The sequence below is a fragment of the Thalassophryne amazonica genome, chromosome 2 (assembly GCF_902500255.1).
Source record: "Thalassophryne amazonica chromosome 2, fThaAma1.1, whole genome shotgun sequence".
NCBI lineage: Eukaryota > Metazoa > Chordata > Actinopteri > Batrachoidiformes > Batrachoididae > Thalassophryne > Thalassophryne amazonica.
Window position 1 is genome coordinate 1,217,684 of NC_047104.1, and position 21,173 is coordinate 1,238,856.

Genomic DNA, 21,173 nt, shown 5'->3' on the forward strand with positions numbered 1-21,173 from the left:
AAAATGCATTAACATCCGGGCACTTCATCAATATTTTGCCCGGTTAGACGTCATGTCTCTGTCCATGAAGGGACATTTACGTTTAGTGTGCAGCATTGGGACTGCGCTCTCTAGTTCTTATATACAGCTCTATGACTATAGTATACTGTGTTACGTCATATCTGTACTGCACGTGTTGCTAACGCGGTGTGTGACACGTGACACATGACATATGACACATGACAGTGGTGTGCCGCAGGATTTTGTAAATATAAAAAGGGTGCCGCGGCTCAAAAAAGGTTGAGAATCACTGGGTTATAGAACTAAATACTAGTTTAGTGATTCACAGGATTGATAAAAAAGCAGTTTGAACATAATAGTTTTGAGTTTGTAGCATCAACAGCAGATGCTACTTTTTCTACTTTTTTTTTTAACTAATAGCCCAATTTCATAGCCTTAAGAGTGTGCATATCATGAACGCTTGGTCTTGTTGGATTTGTGAGAATCTACTGAATCTACTGGTACCTTGTTTCCCATGTAACAATAAGAAACAGGGGGTCGTTTTGACCGTTGGGGTTTTACATCATTATTGTATGGCCTTGCCTTACAATATAAAGCGCCTTGGGGCAACTGTTTGTTGTGATTTGGCGCTATATAAAAAAAAAATTGATTGATTGATTGATTGAAATATACTCAAAACCTGGATTAATCTTTTTAGTCACACAGCACTACTATTATTCTGAACACTACTGTACATCTCAACAACAAAGCCTGGATGGATGATCTGAAGCATTTCCTGATCAGCAAAATATCTGTGATTGACTGGTATGAATGACTTCATAAGGACACCATTACAGATGTGTATTAATATATTTTACATTAACATTGTGCATCAGCCCTCTGATGACTTTCATATTTTAAATACATCCATCACTTATTAACATGTCTACATTACTGACTGTGTGTGTGTTAACTTGTTTATGCAAGTGTGTTTATGGTAGACAATCTAACTTCCAATAAATACTTATGTCATTTTGTGTTCTAAGGAGGATCCCGACCCCAGCGGCTGCAGTTCCTGAAAACTCTAACCTGCTGTGCACATAATACTTTTGAAAAACTACAGTCCCCGTGGACAATATGTAGCAAATGATTTATTATGCATGTTTAATGTTTAATTCAGAGTTTTGGAGGAAAGACTCGTGTGGCACAGAGCATTAAATTCAGGACTTTATGATATATTTAAAATAAATGACATTTCTGGTCAGGCGAGTGCTTTCGACAGCTGTGTGACAGCAGCAGGCCTTTAGTTTTCTGGTTGTAGAACGACGCGCGGCGCTCAAGTCATTAACACCTTTAAACGGAGTCACTTCTTTTTCACAAACTTCTTGCGGGCAGAGTTGGGGTTGGCTCGCCACCTGCCGCCGCCACACTGGCTGTCCCGGATCTGCAGGTTGGCGGCGCGGCTGTAGATGTCGTTCTCACAGAACGGCGAAGCTCCTGCTAGGTAGTCAGGATTAAAGACGTCCGTTTTCTGGCGAGCTTTCCTGGACAACCTCTGCTGGGGGAAACGCTGGTCTTCCACCAGGTGGGGGTTGTTGGCATGTTTGCCCCCCTGAGGCAGCGGTAAGGAGTACTGCGGCACAAAACACAAACTGTTCAGGCGGACCTGCGTCTCAACAGAACCCCTGGTAATACTGGCTCTGTTTTTATTTTCTCACCCTCAGGCCTCTGGGGTTCAGCACTTTGGGGTTCCTGGAGAAATGCATCTGCATGCCGCCATCCTCGCTGATAGTCACCGCCAGCTTCTTCAGTGTCTTGTTGCCACAGTGAGGACAGAAGACCTTTGCCATGTTGGTGGTTGTTCTGGAGAGAAAACACATTTGACTAATCTGCCATCACGAAATACAAGCCGCCGTGATGGAGGACGACACTCGCTGCCTTCCTAGTGCCCGTCTGTCACAACGCAATAAAATCTCTTGGATGATCAGATTGTCTCCAAAGTGGATGCCTACATTCTCCATGTCAAGTTCTCAGAAAAGCCTGACATTGACCTTACTGTGACCTTTATAAAACACAACTCCTTTATTGAGCTGCTCCTCAGGCTGAGGTGGAAAAACCAGGACCCGTATCCAGAGCTGCCAAGTCCGTCTAAAGACTCTATCAAGGAATGTCAGCCTCCGAGTGATCCAGCAGGTGTCTGAGAGCAACCACCAGACACAAACTCCTGAGTCTTCTAAGAGCTGTGATTGGTTGTCACAAAAAAAGGAAAGAGAAAAAACAAACAAAAACAAAAAAAATGCACTCGGCGCTCCCAGTTACGGACGGACAGTGAAATCAACCAATCATATAACCTGAACTGTACCAAGATGCGTCATCGTGAAAATAATTTAATGTCATGATGATGGAACTCAGCAAACCTAAATGAATTGTGACGCAGCTTGAACACGTGTGAAGAAACCTCACTGACATGTCGATCGCACCGGTCAACACCAGTTTTCCTGCACGGACTTTTTCAAAGGATGCTGGGTAATCTGGGGGCACTGAATCCAAATCTGGAGTTACATCACTTTTTTGAGATGTGAAAACAAAATTGATATTTGTGCTGAAAGTTTAAAATTTATGTTGCCTTTATGAACCCATATATGGACTAAGTCAGCTACTCCCTTAAGAATGCATTTTCAAAACTACTTTTATGTTCGCATCCTTTTAGAGCGTTACTGACCACCGTATACAAATACTAAACACGTCAAACATATTGAATAATACAATCTGCAGCATTATGCTCGTCACCACTGAAAAGCTCATTTTTTCTTAGTTTTGTGTCTTTCTCTCAGAATTAAATTTGCAGCTTTAAACCAACAGCATGGAAAAAATACAGGAAACAGTACAAGTGTCACTTTAAAATGATCAGTAGCAGGACGGACTATACAGAGAGACTTGACCGTATGCACTGTGTCCTCTTCTTCTTCATCATCAGAAGTGGATGAAGATGTGGAAGAAGTAAACTGGTCGTCATCGATGTCTGGTACAGCAGATGGATCTGCACGTGCCGTTTCTTTTTCTTATTACTAAATCCCTCCATGTTTACAAGACAGACATAGTTGTCATCTAAGTGGTTTCTTGCTTCTCTCCAAACCATCAACACGCCAATTCTGAGCTCAGCGTTCTGTCCTTGAGACCAGGATCTCAGTGTTTCCACACAAGTTGTGCAAACTTGGTGAGGCGCCCAGTTTCTGTCCTGGTCACCAAGTGGTACTCCGAAATAAGCAAAGTACACTCTTTAGATAAAAGTACTGATGTTAGGTCTTTGAGGTGGTAAAGTCAAGCAGCCACAGACAGAACAGAAAATATCTGGGTCACTGCAACACTTCCTTGGCCTGGAAGTCAGAGTCTGAACCTGTCACACAATAGCAAAGATGTTAAGAAACGAAAGCGGTTACAGTCAATGATACGGTTAAAAATGACAACATTTCTTAACCTTATTATTTTCTCTGGAAACAGCTGGTTTTCTAACTTCGTGGTTACGACTCGTGTCAAACACGGAAGCAAAAGTTGTCTCTCTCTCGCTTCTTCAGCGCCATAAACAATATTACGGCTCTTTGTTCACATTTTATGAACCTGGTTTAAAAATTCTGCTTTTGAAGCTGCTTTTGTGTGATTCATAGCATCAAACTTGTGAGTGAATGAATAACATTTGTATCATCCATCAATACGGAACATTTAGACTGCAAAAAAAACTGCAATGTGACAGAGAAAATCTGGGCTCAAATTCTGATTCAGCACCCCAAAATGACCCTAAATCAGTTCTCAAAGTCCATGCAAGACTTTCTTTTGACCAGTTTATACTGATTAGCTTAATGTTATGTGCCGTAGGACACTCTGGTACGTGCTGTAATCCAAAGTGAGGGCAGAGATTGCAGCACATAAGACAAGTTCTTCTCAAATAGGCGAGTTTAGCTAGTGGTGGGCAATCGTGCCATGGTTTCCCTTTCTACCAATCACCTCAGCAGGTGATTTCATTGATGATCAGGGCCTGTATGCACAAAGCAGCCTGAGGCTAAAAATAGCTCCTAGTGACATTATTCTAAGAAAAATCTTAGAAGATGAAAGTTGTCCGCAAATCTCCTTAGGCCTTAAGAGAACTCCTAAGGTGCCAAACTGGTAAGAGGACGGAGGAGGACTTTTAAGAAACCTAAGAGTGTCTTAAAGAGAGAAGCTGGCGGAAAAGACGGAGAGGAAGCAGAGACATTCTCTGTATGTAGGATGACCAGTGTTGGGCACAGATAACCAAAAAATTAACTTTGATAACAGATAATCAGATAACTGAAAAGTTTTCTTTGATAAAGATAAAACAAAAAAACACCCAAAAATGTATCGGAAGTTACAGATAACCGATAAATTCCAGTATTGTCTAACGGAAAACTTGCAACTACTAACAAGCTGATTTTGAGTTTTAACATTGTTTCTGGAAGCATCAAAAGCAACAACAGACCCAAACAATGAGTCAGCACTTCTGTCTTTGAGCGTCCTGCCCCCTGCTGGAAGCTCCTGTTTACTACATGGCTTCCAGCACAGAAGCAGCTGAGAGGAACCACAAAGCTCAACTCTACTCAATCACAGCGCTGCCGTCAGGTGGAGGTCTTGGAAAATAAAGCAGTGCTGACTTATGGTTTGGTGTATAAATAAAATGAATACTGATAGAATAACTCCATTAATGTCAATTCAGTCATATATCTTTTAATGTTGAATAATGCACTATGTCATGTGTTGGTGTTTACAGATAAATGTGCTTTTGTAAAATGTCATTTTTTTTATTTGTAAAAAAAAGGCATTTTCAAAAAAAAAAAAAAAAAAAAAAAAGCCAAGTTGTAATTAGATAACCGTCTGATATAATGATGATGGGTGATGATGATGAGGGTGCGCAGGCACAAGCACATCACCCCCATTCTTCACTCCCTCCACTGGCTCCCCATTCACTGCCGTATTCAATACAAAGTCCTCCTGCACACTCATCACTGTCTCTACGGTGCTGCCCCCACTTACCTCACTGAACTGCTCACACCACACACTTCCACTAGGACCGGTCAGGCCAACAGCACTGTCTAGCTGTGCCCAGGACACGGCTCAAGACCATGTGTGATAGGGCCTTCTCAGTGGCTGCTCCCTGTCTATGGAATGCCCTCCCAGACCATCTCAGGGCTCCACAGATGGTGGATGCTTTTAAAAAAGGACTCAAAACCTACCTTTTTACTCTGGCTTTTAGCTAAATAATTGCTACTGTTTTATCGCTCTTATTTTGATTTTACATTGATTAATAGTCTTTTGTGTTCTTCTGTTTTATACTGTAGCACTTTGGGATTTGGTGTCAAATGTAAGGGTGATTCTTTATCTACAGGCCTTGGGGCAACTGTTTGTTGTGATTTGGCGCTATATACATGTGCTCTGATGTCACTGTTTATCTCCATAGAAACTACCCAAACAATCTCTCATACAAACTGTTTAAAGGGACATTACAGTGTTGTGGTGGAAATTACGGCAATAGTGTGGGACAACTACATTTTGTTTAAAAAAAATCACAACAGTTGTATGACACTGAATACCCCAATTATGTTTTGATTATTTTACTGATATTTTATTCAGAGATATTTTAAAACATTAGAAAAAATGTTTCTTTACCATTCATTTTTATCATTGAAGATCAAAAGTCTGGGTGTGGGACAAGCACAAAATGACAATATTTGCATATAATGATGCTTAAAAAAGGTGAAAAAGTCATTATAGACTACTAGAACAAATTTCTTAACACCGTTCCATTGTAAAGATAACTATAAAAGTGTGAAATTTCCCCTTTTTTCTGTTTTTCATACAATATGCTCAAAGGACATAATAAGTGCCAGTAGTCTAAGAATCACCCGTAAAGTGCATTATAAATAAAATTTATTATTATTATTATAACTGGTGTCAAAATAAATAGAACACTGCCATGATCTACTGGTGCCAGTGCGAGTTTTGGCCCTTTCTCAGCTGATTTTTCATGGTACAAGAATTTTTTTGTATCGCACAGTTTCAGGTTAATCCTGCGTCCTGCATCGTTTAGTATACATGGAGTAACAAGCTGCGTTTAACATCTCACGACCACCTCCTGATTGCCAATCGTATGGTCAGATGAAAATCAAACCTGCTTGATATTCTGGTCGGCCGTCGTGAGGGTATCCTGCTGCTGAAGCGCTACAAGTGTCCAACCTCTCACACTGTGCATCTGCAAACACCGCAGACCTGTCTCGTAATGTTTTTTTGTTTTTTTTACTTTGATGTCTCCCATTGATAGTTTTTGTAAATTAAGTTTGAAAAAATCTTCTGTTTACATTTTGCTTCTGGAAACACGAGTCCGACGTGTGGTTTTTGAACGTACAATGTGTGTGAGAACATAAATCCTGCGCTCTGAACTTTTACACCGTGCGGTTCTGTGGTACAGTTTGAGCTGGAACCGAGAACAGTGATTGAAAATATCAGCCCAGCTTCAGGGCGAATACTGCCATGAACAGTCCTTTGCCTGCAGAGGATAGAGTGGTTTCTTCCAGAAGCAACTCTCCTCTTTTTGCAGAGGGTAGAACTACACATCTGTTACAAAACATTTAACAGGTAGGTGCTCAACTGATTTTAAATTTTATAAATGTTTGTAGCTGTTCAGCTTTATTTACCACGTTAAGTCTAAAAATTATCGGACAAAAATTTATCAGAAGATACTTAGTCCAATAATGGTTTTCAAAGTTATCTGAAAAGATAATCCGATAATGGAAACTTTATCTTCGATAATTATCGGTTATCGGATTATCAGAACTATGCCCACCACTGAGGATGACAGTGAGTCAGTAACACACTACCAGCTTGATCTACGCCGTTATTTATGTTAATTTACTGTCTTAATGTATTTATAAATTGTTAAGGCTCTTGTTATCATATACACACACATCAATATTATCATTTTATTATTATTATTGATATTTTATTTTCTTATTCTATTTTTTATTTGATTTTTAAATGGACCACAATGGAAATAAGTGTTTTCACTTTCTTGTGTCATGCATGTAATTTTAATGTATTTACAATTATATTATGTACTTACATTGAACTTATTAATAAACTCACACACTTTTCATATGTAGATAATCGGCATGTGAATGAGATATGTTCAAACGTCTCAAGCTGTCTAACAATTCATTTTGTTTTGAACTGCGTGGAATAATGAAAGACAGGAGAGAGCTTTTGTCTTTTTGGCACTCTGCCACTAGGAGGCGCTCTTATTTTTCAGATGAAACAACACAGGGACAGCATCAACCACAATACACTTTTCACTTATGGTGACACCATGGTGACACTTAAAACACTAAAGCAATTGAACTACAAAAACTCAATAAATCAACAACAGTAACAACATTTTTAAACTAACATGAACCACAATAGTAACATTTAAAACCCCAAAACCCAGAACTCCCATAATGCATTGCAGCACAAGAATTTACAGGTTTAGGAACTGGCCCAGCGATCACTCCAATTTCATTTTGCTGAGTATCATCATCATGACATTAAATTATTTGCATGATTTGCATGATTACACATTTCTTAATCCAATTATATGATCAGTTGATTTTACTGTTCATTAATATGTAGGAGCACAGAGTGCATTTATTTTTTATTTCCCCCTTCCCTTTCCGTGACAACCAATCACAGCTCTTACAGGACCACGTCATACCTAGCAACAGGGTCAATCCCACCTCCTCACTAAGACTGGAGTTTCAGTCGCCTTCTTGCTCAGAGTTGCTCTCAGACACCTCCTGGCTCACTCGAAAGGCCCCCTGACATGAGCATGCCTGTAACTCACGCACTAGCACATGGGTTAAAGCAATAAATTTTCATCTGACTGAAAGTTTTTCCTGGCAAAAATCAATGCCAGCGATTCCCTATAATGTGGCGTATTCTAAATAGCCTCTAAGGAGAGACAGACAAAGCATAAAAAGAATGCAAAACTTGAACATAAAGGTACATAGAAGGATGGCGGCGGGCGGGGTGTAGTCTTGATTCTGGGGATCTGGGGATCTGGGGGTGCCCCCCCCCAGAACATTTTTTTAACCCTCTGGGGTCTGAGGGGCATTTTTTGGACAGTTCACTCGCCTGGCATAAATGTTTTATTATTGCTGTTAATGCTCTTAGCATCCCACAATCAAGTTTTATGTCTCTTTTCTTTCAAGACAACCTGTGCTTTCAGAATATATATGTTTTTGTTGTGTTTTACAAGTGTAATAAAGGTTTACAATCAGAAATAGGCAAGGAAAAAATAAAGCAAAAAATAATTTTCCACACACATCTATTCAAAAACACAGCAAACTATAATAAACAACTGTTTTGACACTTTATAAAGGTAATTTGAGGTCTTGTGTGAAAGACTGAACAACAAAAAGGTTCAAACAAACAAATGCACATTTTGAACAATATATACAAAATGGTCTATGCGTTTTGTTGTCCACTGATATGGTAAACAGTGCTTTATGCAGAGAAAGCAACAGAGTTATCCAGTAACATTCACATGCAAACTAGTGGAGCAATGCTGATAGTTACACACTCCTTGTTTAAGCACGTGAGATTGTCATCAGAGGCTCTCCGTCTGCTTTCACTGATCGCTGTACGTAATGGCGCAGGGCACACTGAGTATGTACTAATAGTATGTACTCATTGGAGCACCCAGGGGGCTATTCAAACGGGCCAACTAGTAACACATCACTCCTGAAAATTATCTTTGGCTTTTCACGTGAAGTAAATCTGGCCTACGACTGGATTTTAGAAAACCATGTGACGGTGAACCAATTCCGATTGGACACTCACATTGTGCACGTCATCACACAGCTTCTATAAGGAGTACAAAGATGGCTGATGGATAGATAAACTTTATTGATCTCACAGAGGAGAAATTCACGTTACGTCAGCTCTTAAAAAACACACAAGGTGGGTGCAAGTAGAGGACAATGTTCATCGAACAGTGTGTACAAGAATAAGCAATAATAATAATAATACTTGTAACAGGACAAGACATAAGAAATGAGGTAGAAATAGAATATGTATGTATATATACACACACACACACTCACACACATACACCCACGTACATACCTATATACATATATATGTATACATATGCATATACACATATACATATATAAACATGATTGGGATTGAAAAGGAGATAGGAGCATCTTATTTACAATATGTGAAATGGAGTTTAGGTGTGATAAGGTGACATTAGTGCAGGGATTAGTAAATGAGCTGTTATTGCACGTGATTTGTGGACATATTATTGCATGTGATTATTGTACAGTCTGACAGCAGCAGGGAGGAACGACCTGCAGTATCGTTCCTTCTTGCACTGAGGGTGCCTCAGTCTGTCACTGAACGAGCTGCTCAGCTCCACTACAGTCCAGTGCAGAGGGTGAGAGGAGTTGTCCATGATGGATTTGAACTTGGTTAACACCCTCCTCTCAGCCACCTCCTCCAGAGAGTCCAGAGGACAGCCCAGGACAGAGCTGGACTTCCTGACCAGCTTGTTCAGTCTCTTTCTCTCCCGCTCTGTGCTACCCGGAGCCCAACAGATGACAGCATAGAGGAGAGCAGAGGCTACAACAGACTCATAGAAGGTCTTAAGCAGAGGCCTGCTCACTCCAAAGGATCTCAGTCTCCTCAGGAGGTGGAGGCGACTCTGGCCTTTCTTGTACAGGGCCTCAGTGTTGTGAGTCCGGTCCAGTTTGTTGTTGAGGTGAACACCCAGGTATTTGAGACTGTCCTGGCTCAAGACTGGCTGGCTCAAAAGTCTGTGGAGTTAACTTTTCAGCAAAAAAATAAAAGTAAGTTTCTATCTCATATCATTAAAAAGTTATTTATAGTTTAGTAAAGCTTGGTCTTAGCCGTCGTATACAACGACATCGGCCCCACAGGGTTAAAGACCAAGTCAAATTTTGTGTATTCTGGTGAATTTTAAAAGGTTTGAAGCCCCCTGAAACAAAGAAAACACTTCAATCTGTGAAATAAAAACACAGTATTGATTATGGGGGGTCTGGGGGATCTCTCCCAGAAATGTTTTAAAAGAGCAACTCAAATTTTGTATATTCTGGTGAATTTTAATGGGTATGAAGCCCTCTGAAACAAATAAAACTCACTTCAAACTGTCAAGTAAAAATTCTTTGTCTTCTGTAGTATTTTGATTTGTTCTATTCCGGTAAATGCACCAAATGGGTGCTGTGTTGCTGCTGTACAGTCAATAAAATACAAAATCAGGGTCTAAAGCAACTGACAATGTTGTCCTGCTGTGCACAAAGTAACACTGTCACCAGTTCTGAAAACACATGCGCACTGAGAAACTCAAAACTGGCTTATTCCCATTTAATCTGTAAAATGCGCTCACTCACAAAACAAACTAGGGATGTCCCGATCCGATCACGTGATCAGAAATTGGGCCCGATCACGTGGTTTCACACTTGATCGAAATCGAACGTTGCCTCCCAATCAGGAATCCGATATAGATTTTATCCTCATTATTTTGATCAGCGCTATTTCAGGCTCATTATTGCAGATTAATGGGCCTTTCACTCATCGGAAGCGTCAGAGGTGTGAGACGCGTTGCTTTTTAGAGGCGTCAGAAGAGTCGCTTTAGCTCGGCTTTTGACGGGACGCTTCTGACGGGAGCGCGCATTGCCTCTTGTCGGCAGGCTGACGTGGTCAAAGTTCAACTCAGTCTTTTTTTTTTTTTTAAATTGAACAAAAGAAAAAACATACGTTCAACCGGACAGAGGTGGGGGGAGTTACACACGCAAAGTTTCTTTTGCAGAACTGCTGTTGGTGTGTTTACGCGCTCAGCCTGACGCCTCGATGGAACGACAAGAGGATGATGGACACTTTCCCACCGAAACTCTTGCTCAGTCATCCCTCCGTGTGCAGCAGGACCCGGTGCTGACCAAGTCCTCAGGATGACGATCTGTCATGTGAGTAACAAAAAGAAAAAAACAAATTGTCCTGTGATCGTTTGTCTACAAAACGGAGCGAGAGATGGTGTGCACGAGCGACGTGCACAGTCATCACACTTAGGAGCGCGTCTTAAAGAGCTTCCATCTTCATTCACGTTCACTGCGCTGCTCTGAACGTGTTGAACCCTGATAAAGCATCAGAGGGACACTGAGGACTGTCAGGATGCAAATATAAGGAACGACGCATCGGGCCAAAACACGGAAGACTACTGGCAGAAACCACTGATCTGTACAAATGGTAAATGGACTGTATTTATATAGACGCTCAAAGCGCTTTACAATTATGCCTCACATTCACCCCGATGTCAGGGTGCTGCCATACAAGGTGCGCACTACACACCGGGAGCAATAAGGGATTAAAGACCTTGCCCAAGGGCCCTTAGTGATTTTCCAGTCAGACGGGGATTTGAACCACAGATCAGTGCAGAAACCACGTTTTTCTGAAGAAAAATCCTTGGAAATGTTTGTTGTTGTTTGTTACCTCAAAATTTCTGATTACTGTTTAAAAAAAGTTTAGAACACTTGTAATTAAAATAGCTAAATTAATAAATGGTTCTTTAGAAACCTTTCATCTGTAAATTAAAACCACCTGTTATTTCAGATTAGATCATTTCTTGTTTAACATAAGGAACCTCGGACATTTATTTTTAGACAAATAAAATAACATGGAAATTTGTACATTTTTTAAGTCTGGTAGATTATTACTTGATTGTTCAAGCTACCTCAAGGAGAAGTGCACTGTTTAAGTGATAAATAATAAAATAAGGTGATTAAAATGAAATTATTATATATTTAACATTTGTTCATTGTTCATTCAGTTTTTTAAAGTATCGGATCAGGACTCGGTATCAGCAGATACTCAAAATCAGATGACTCGGAATCGGATCGGGGCCAAAAAAAACCTGATCGGGACATCCTTAGCTGCAACTAATGATTATTTTAGTCATCGATCAATCATTTTTTTGTTGTTGCTTGTTTTGTTGTTTTTGTTTTTTTACTTACATGTGAGTTTTGCCATTATTTCTTTAAGTGAGTTATTATTAAAAGGCCTTTATCATGCAACATCAACGTCTGACCTTGTAACAAAGTTATGTTATATTCTCATCAAAAACATACCTGGAGTAGTGTTTTGTTTTATTTTGCACATACATACATCACCGACACACCACAGAGAGATTTCTATCAGGTTTCACTCGATTATGAGCATTTTTAGATGCCTAAAGCAACTATCTCAACCACTGACAACATATTACAGCAAGAGTCCACAAAAGTATTTTAAAGGCCTGACTAAAGTGTAATATGTTATATTTAATAAGATATTTGCATGAAAAAAAGACAAATGTGCAGTTTACTGCATTTTATTTTTTCTTGTGTAAAAACACAGCTTAGATGTGGTTTGACCAAAACAAATTGTCATTAAACTTAAATAAAACAGGGATGAAGTGGAGGTTTAAGAGTCACTCGGTGTTCACAGGAAACACTTATTTATTTCTATATGTATGTTCATTGTTAGTTGGTTTTATTGTTTCTGCTGTGTTTTGTTTTATCAGGGTCTTTTTGTCAGTATCTCTAAAATTGTATTGTAGCAATATTAGTTATTACTATTGTTGTTGTTGCTATTATTATTATTATTATTAATATATAAATAAAAAATACAATTCATAATACATTTGACTCTTTTACGACAACAAACGCTAAGCTATTAATTATTATACAGAAAACAAATGCACAAACTCTGCTGAGATGTGAACAGCTTAATGCTAACTTTAACATTGAAAACACCATAGACATGCTAACACATTAGCATCGGTCCTGTTTTTAAGTTCTAAAATACATCTATCAACTGTTTTAGAAAACCATAACAGGACAGTTTAACATAAAAAAAGGTAAATATTACTCACAGACATATGCTCTTTAGGGTTTTAGCGGGGGAAAATTAAGATAAAGCAAAATAAAACAACGAACCATCGAAGCAGTGAATCGGATCAATGTTTCATTGGTTCAAAGCAAAGCCACACCCCGTTCTACTTTGGGAGTGAGAAGGACCGTGGCTCATGGCAAGCAGTAAACACAGTGGAGAGTGAAAATGCACACAGTCCCTTCCTCCTCAGTGCAGCGCCATACATGCTGACACTGCGGCTGCTTTGATTAGTGCAGAATGGGATGTTGCTTTGACAGTGAGACTATAATATTTTGGCCCCAAAACACGCATGACACCACGTGCGCACGCGTGTGGTTACATTTTCCAAATGACGGAAATCCGTCGTGGTGACGGAGAACTTTAATCCATGCACTGGCATGACCTGTGCCATGCTGGAGAGTAAACTCGTCTTTAACTGGTGCAGACAGGACGCGCGAGGGGAGAATTTTCAAATGTTTAAAAAAAAAAAATCTTTCATTCATAAATATGGTGCTATGTGGCGCGATCTAATCACCAACATGATGTGCAACTCGTCAAGTGGAGCAATGAAGAAGTGAACAGAGCGAGTGGTGACGTCAGCGGATCGCATCAGAGCGCAGCTCGTCTGAACGATTATAACAAGAAATTAAATCTGTTATAAACATACTTTAACAGCTGCACACAAGAAGGAAAGAACACGCAACTGTTTTACCAAGCCATGACAATGTAAACATGACAAATATTTACCTTTTTAGATGGCTCCAAATGCTTTCTGCAGCTCATTAGGCACGCGTCAATGGCTGAAGCGGTCCTGTGTGATTCATTCAGGAAGCGATTAGAGCCATTTTCAACGGCCAACTTGTAGAGAAAATGATTAATCTGACACAAAATAATTATTTTATATACACAGCATCCAGCGCAGATCACATGGCAGGCGGTAGAACAAAGAACGGCGCCAAGCTGGGATCGTCACGACAACAGGCGTGCAAGTGCGTGAATCATAGTCATGCTCGTGTCAGGGGAACTTTAGGCTAAGATTCCTTGCCAGGAAATGTTAGGCTAAGTTAGGAGCTCCTTGAGAGGACGTTGAGATACTTCGTGCATACGGACACAGGAGTTTATGTTCAGGTTAAAAGCTCATCAGCAAACCCACCTGCTGAGGTGACTGGCTGCAAGGAAAACGTGCACCGTCTCAGCCCTCGCTGCCCACCCCTGGGTTAGGCTCTGGCTGCTGACACTGCTTACTTTGATAATAATTTTATGAGTCTGACAGGACTTACATGCAATTGACATTCTTCGCATGTCCAGGTATCGCAGTGTTGTGATGACCTTCATCTCAGATGTTATTATGTCACTACGCTGGGTGGAAAAAGTAAGTTCATTCCTGATGAGGTCGACCACAAACATTATCCTGCACCATCGAGCCGGCAGCGTGTTACTGAATCACTGCCATTCAACATACAGAGAATATCTCTGCTTCCCGTCTGTCTTTTCTGCCATCTTCTCTGTTTAAGACACACTCTTAAAAGTCCTCCTCCCTCTTCTTACCAGTTTGGCACCTTAGAAGCTCTCTTAAGGCCTAAGATGCTTTGTGAACAACTTTTCATCTTAACAAGGTAAAATTCTAAGAAATGTCTAAGAATTTGAGAAATTCTAAGATTTTTCTTAGAATAACATCACTAAGGGCTACTTTTAGCCTGAGGCTGCTTCAGGAGTTTTAAAGTCCTTTTCCTCCTTCGGCCGGAAACAGAAAATTAAGCTTTTATATAAAATCAGCTCATGTACAGAAGATAGAATAATACACCAAACATACCAAATAAGGTATTTTTATCAAAGGTGTGCAGTCAAGATACTGGGATCAGGCACCGGACAGGATCCCCCCCCCCCCCCACCACAGGGGGAAAAAATACAACGGACTCACCTGAAGCAGGCGTGACATCGCAGGATGTGATTCCTCGCCTGTTTGATCAGCATCCCACTCACAGAGAGAATGTGAAGGCCAACCTGAATGAGAACGTTCTGCAAAGGCCACACGCGCACACAACACACACACACACACACACACACACACACACACACACACACACACACACACACACACACACACACACACACACACACACACACACACACACGTGCTCTGAGTCCCAGACACGTCTTTCAGCTTGAGCTGGTTTGAGTTTGTGTGTGTGTGTGTGTGTATAAGATGAGCCAGATTTGAAAAGTCGGTCTGAACACTATCCAGCTAGAAAGCAATCCAGATTGAATCCAGCTCGAGCCGGATTGCCAACCCCAGTGTGAACGGGCCTAACAGATGCACACCACCACTCGGAGTCAGACGCCAACGAGGTGGAGGAGGGGCACGGGTAACAGGCTACATGTCCTCATGCTCGGTGAACCAGCAAAGTCCTCAAAAAGGACACAATGATGACACAAACCCATCCCAACCAGTCTTAAACCTTACTGAGAACCTTTGGGTCCATTTTAATGTTTAATTTAGTTGCCTACTAATTGGTGCATACATACTGGCCACTTTATTAGGTACACTTCTCAACTCAACTTTATTTATAGAGCACATTCAAACAGCCAAAACTGAAATAAAGTGCTGTACATGAAGGTCATACACACAATAAAAGCAACCCAACAACAACAAAACAGCAATAAACAACCAAAACAACTAAAACAGAGCAAAGTCTCATATTGTGTTAAAAGCAAGTGAAAAAAGTCAGTTTTAAGATTGGTTTTAAAAACAGACAGTGAAGACGCCTAATGTGCAGGTAGATCATTCCAAATTTTGGGAGCTGCAATTGAGAATGCTCGATCCCCTCTGAGCATTTGCTTGGACCTCGGTACCTCAAGAAGCAGCTGATCAGCTGAGCTGCGACAGCGTGCAGGCGCTCAGAGAGGTAGGGCAGGGGCGGGGCCATTTAAAGAGTTAAAAACAAATCAAAGAATCTTCAAATGAACCCTCAAGTGCACAGGCAGCCAGTGGAGGGAGGCCAGGATTGGTGCAACGTGCTCCCTCTGTCCTACTTGTTCACAAATATCTAATCAGCCAATCACATGGCAACATCTCAGTGCATTTAGTCATCAAGATGTGGTGAAGACAACTTGCTGAAGTTCAAACTGAGCATCAGAATGGAGAAGAAAGAGGACTTCAGTGACTCTGAACGTGGCGTGGTTGTTGGTACCAGACGGGCCGGTCTGAGTATTTCAGAAACTGCTGATCTACTGGGATTTACACCCACAACCTTCTCTAGGGTTCACAGAGAACGGTCCAAAAAAGAGAAGATATCCAGTGAGCGGCAGTTGTGTGGATGAAAATGCTTTAAGGGCAGGGATGATGGACAGACTGGATGAACAGGCAACTGTGTGATGTCATGACATCAATATGGACCAACATCTCTGAGGAATGTTTCCAAAGCTTTGTTCAATCTATGACACCAAGAATGAAGGTAGTTCTCCAACCCAGTATTAACAGCATGTACCTAATAAAGTGGCCGGTGACTGTATTCCCATAAAAAAGCCAAAACTGTATTTTTCTAAACATTCAGGTTTTTGGTTTCTGTTAACATTTTGGATTGACTGAGATTTCTGGATTTGTTCAACAATAACATTAATCCTCAGGAATAGTGCAATTTACCTCATAATTGTTCATGTAGCAGTGATTTAATTTTAATCTACCTTCTACTGAGCAGAGTGCCCCCTGCAAAAAAAGCCCCCCCAAAAAAAGTAATAGAGAATTTGCTACCTGCATGGCAAAGTCGGTGGTCAGACATGCAACTTTGACATCAGCCGGAGCCATACAATCAGCAGACTCCATCTTGACCTGTGTGATGTTACTGGCAGTGATCCAACCTCCTCCTTCATCATCATCATCATCGCCATCTTCAGGCTCATTCTCTTTGTTTTCATCTGGCGATTGTTCCTCAGCCTGTTTGTGCTCCACCCCCTCCTCCGTCTGCAGTCGGTCTGTCCTGCTGTTTGATTCAGAGACTCCGCCCACTTTCTGTAACAAACATGGCAATAGTTAGCTGATTGATCATTCATCAGAAAAACTCAAATACATTAATATTTGTAACAGTGATTAATCATTACACCGTCTTCAGAAACAGGATAAAGGACACTGGCAGCAAAGCATCATGGGACATCTCCATGAATCTGAAAATGGACCTCAGCAGGTTTACCAGTGAATCCAGCAGCTCGTCATCGACGGACTGGATCGGGTCTCTCCAGAACCGGAAGCTATTAAACTCTTCATCATCAGCGGCGGCGTGACTTTGTGCGTCAGCCTCTTTGTGCTTGTTGTCCACCGGTTCCTGGAGAAGCAGCAAACATACACTGAAGAAGACCAGCGGTGCCACTAATGCCCCTGGAGGAGTCCGTGCTTCACTACAGCCACAAGCTAAACCTGCTGACTCTTGGATTTTACTGACCAGTAAACTTAACAAGTCTTCATCGAGGGACGGCAGCGGGACTCTCCAGAAGTGAAAACTATTAAACTCCTCGTGGTTGGCTGGACGCGATGTCTCCGCCTCTTTTTCTGTCTGCCGGTTGATCAAACTGTCCGCGGGCTTCTGGGAAGTCATCAGTGAAACAAAACCATTTTGATTTTACATCGCTCTCAACACAACCTCAACCGAAGAGTATAAACGTTTAACTATTTAAAAAAGAAAAACAACTCATTTTACTCCACAAATAAATGTGAACTCTGTAATTAAAACTACGTGAGACGATTAAAGACAAACACTCTTACCCTGGAGGGAAAATGGAACCCTGCAACATTAACCGGAGCCTCTGGGCGGCACTGTGTACTGTCAATATTAACCTAAAAATAAAGAAAGTTAAAGTTCTATCAGATCCAACTGCAATACAAGAAACCAATTAGCTCAACATTACAACAGTATGTCGATGGTAGCTTTTAACCTAGCTAAACAAGCTAATTAGCCTAGCACAAAACCAAAGACACACTGAAATTATTAACCTGAACACAAACATCATTTATTATAAAGACCGGAAACAAACTACAAGCAGGCGGTAACTACGAGCCTAGCTTAGCATAAGGGCGGGCAGCAGAGAGAAACTAACAAATATATTTGGGGAGGTGATGGTCTAGTGGATAAGCGTTGGGTTTGAGACCAGAGGATCCTCCATTCAAATCCCAGCCTGAGCGGAAAATCACTAAGGGCTCTTGGACAAGGTCCGTAATCCCCTAGTTGTTTCTGGTGTGTAGTGGGCACCTTGTATGGCAGCAGCCTGACATCGGTGTGTGTGTTTGTGTGAATGGGTGAATGTGAGGCATCATTGTAAAGCGCTTTGAGTGTCTGATGCAGATGGAAAAGTGGTATATAAATGCAGTCCATTTACCATTTAAACAATGAAAATGTTCTACTCAGACCTTCAGACATCTTTTATTAAATGAAACATCCTAAATGAGACCAAACAACTTAACAACAAAACATGAAAATTCAGTATATCCTATATATTATATTCCAATTCTGAGGTGGAACTATGCCAGTATATAAAGGTGTACCTAAATATCTAAAAACGAAGCGTAAAATAGGAGAGTAGAAAAGAGTAGAGTAGAGCCACTTATGAGAACCAGGGATGGTAGGTTGAAAAGCTTTTTTTATCCCACGGGAACTCTCCCTACCCACCAAAAGAGCTCAAGAAAAAGGTATATGTAATATAATAAGTAATAAGACATAAGAAGGATAAGACATCACAGGAGAAGATTGTAGTAAAGGTAATTAGTATGTAGACTAGTAGTAAAATTAAATATAGTTAGTAGGCTAAGCTATAAATCTGGTATTTTATTATAGAAACAAGCTATGATGTAATGTGTACTGGTATCTATCTAAAATAACTCTGTTAGCATACTAAAGGAAAATAAAAAGCATAATCTATATGCTATCAAATGGAAACCTAAGAACTTAGGTACTATATGTTATGTTTAAAAGAACACATAAACTGATGAATCATTAAAAATCTACACATGTAAAATAAAAATGTAAATAGCGAAAATAAGCTAATTATAGAAGAGCTAAATTAGCCGTTAATAAGCCAACCGTACCCAGCAAGCTAACACGATCAACAAAAACAGTAATTAGTGTATAAAGTATAATAGTGTAGTTAAACCTACAGTAACGGTATTAACAAATACATATAAAATAAATGTGGACAAAAGTATGAATAAAAGTATGAATTAATGTGGGTTATCAAAGACAAAAGAACCAACTATGTTGTAAGCTACGATGAACATTGCTAAGGCCGGCTAGATAAGCTAATGTTAGCTGTTAGGTATAACTAATTGTACCCCACTCCTCCAATATTTACTTAAATATAATAATATTAAAAAGGGAGGAACAAGAAAAAGTGCGTAGAAATGTATATGGAGACATAAGTACATATATTTGCAGAAAAGAGAAAAACGGTGGGCGTTTTAATCACCAAACCTGCAGCTGCTAGCGTTACATATCTGGCTGTTTCTGTTGTGTGGGCCGCCAGAAGAGGAGGTACTGCTGGCCCACCACCAGAGGGCGCCCTGCCTGAAGTGCGGGCTTCAGGCACGAGAGGGCGCTGCTGCCTCACAGGAACAGCCGAGGTGACAGCTGTCACTCATCAACTATGACAGCTGTCACCAATCATCTGCACTTCACCCCGGATAAAAGCAGGATGACACCTCCACCACGTCACCGAGATATCGTTCTTCTACGGAGGTAATACTCTCAGCCTGAATATTCCAATATTGATTCCAGTAGATACATTGTTGCAGCTGTCTCCCCGGAGGACTGGCGTGGGCCGCGACTGCTTTGCTCTGCTTTCCGCCAGATAAGTGAATAGACAGACACTGCACGAGTGTGTGTTAGAGGTGGAGGTGGAATTCCCACCGTTGTTGTTACTGGGTGTACACACACCCACACTTGACTGTCTTTGCTCTTCACCAGCAGTGGCCACCTGAGGGACTCGGGACCTGGCGGCTCCAGTATCCTTCGGGTTCGGTGGCGGAGGAAATCGTGTGGTTCCGGTTCTTCTCTAGATGGATGTCTCTTATCGTCGAGCCTGCCCACACGACACCTTTATCCACTGACTTTGTATTTATTCTATAATCTGCTGTGTGTGGTTGTGGCATCCACAACAGTAAAGTGTTCAAATTTAACTCATTCTATTGTCCGTTCATTTACGCCCCCTGTTGTGGGTCCATGTCACTACACTTTCACAACAGTTTCTTCTTCTTCTGCTATATTTTTAACACAGTATTCAGTAGCTTTGCCCTCATGTGGGAACACATGTAATTACAGCTGATCATCCCAGTAACGTGTTAAACATTAAACTTGCATATATATATATATATATATATATATATATATACACACACACACACACAGAGATCTAGCAGTCCTGTGGCTTGATCTAACAAATGCCTATGGTACAGTGCCCCATAAGTTGGTCCATTACACACTCAAAGCCTACCATGTCCCTGACAAAGTCCAGCTACTCCTCCAGAACTACTTTGGGAAATTCAAGATGCACTTCTCTTCGGGTGACTTCACAACCAACTGGCAGAGACTGGAGGTTGGAATTGCAACAGGGTGCACCATCTCAGTAATATTTTTTGCTGCAGCAATGAACCTCCTGGTTAAGTCAGTGGAGAAGCCAAGGCGGGGAGCCGTACTGTCGAGTGGGATCCAGCAGGTCCCAGTCAGGGCCTTCATGGACGACTTGACAATTACGGCCAGGTCGGTCCCAGAGGGCAGGTGGATCTTGGAGGACTTGGTCGAGCTTACAACTGCAGCAAGGATGGAGTTCAAACCATCGAAGTCGAGGAGTTTGGATAGTAGAGAAGCTTGAATCTTCGACTGGACTGGGTTGCTTGACACGAGGACGTTTCGCTTCAAATTGCAGAAGCTTCCTCAGCTAAAATTCTTGCTCTGGTGGTCTGACTTCTGTCTTGACTCTTGTAGAGAAGAATAATTGAAGAATAGTCGAAGATTCAAGCTTCTCTACTATGGAAACCACCTGGACAACTGAGAGCCTACACAGAAACATTGCGACCAACTGTGGGCATGATGCCCTGGCACTGGTACGTAAGCTGGAAAAGACTGCTAAAAAGATAGCTAACTTTAGAAACCACTTAAGATTTAACCTGAGATGCAAACAAAACAATGTTATTCCCAAATGCATGAAGCAAAAGGCACTAGAAGCAGGTCACACAGCAGAAAAGA

General features: G+C 41.0%; 1 protein-coding gene across 1 annotated transcript; it reads right to left on the bottom strand.

Moving 5' to 3' along the window:
• Positions 1 to 1,126: 1,126 nt before the first annotated feature.
• Positions 1,127 to 20,424, bottom strand: nob1 (NIN1 (RPN12) binding protein 1 homolog). The gene is made up of 8 exons (XM_034160326.1): positions 20,407 to 20,424; positions 17,705 to 17,776; positions 17,385 to 17,525; positions 17,136 to 17,267; positions 16,700 to 16,957; positions 14,870 to 14,967; positions 1,698 to 1,842; positions 1,127 to 1,612 (listed from the first exon to the last, which is right to left on the bottom strand). Exons 1-8 carry the CDS (start codon positions 20,422 to 20,424, stop codon positions 1,343 to 1,345), a joined length of 1,134 nt encoding a protein of 377 aa, XP_034016217.1. The 3' UTR covers positions 1,127 to 1,342.
• Positions 20,425 to 21,173: the final 749 nt, after the last annotated feature.

What these genes read in the sequence shown, in the direction of transcription:
- nob1 (XM_034160326.1), bottom strand. An exon ending in GGTTCCATTTTCCCTCCAGG is followed by an intron (nt 17,526 to 17,704) that starts GTAAGAGTGTTT and finishes ATGACTTCCCAG; the next exon opens with AAGCCCGCGGACAGTTTGAT. An exon ending in AAGACTTGTTAAGTTTACTG is followed by an intron (nt 17,268 to 17,384) that starts GTCAGTAAAATC and finishes CTGCTTCTCCAG; the next exon opens with GAACCGGTGGACAACAAGCA.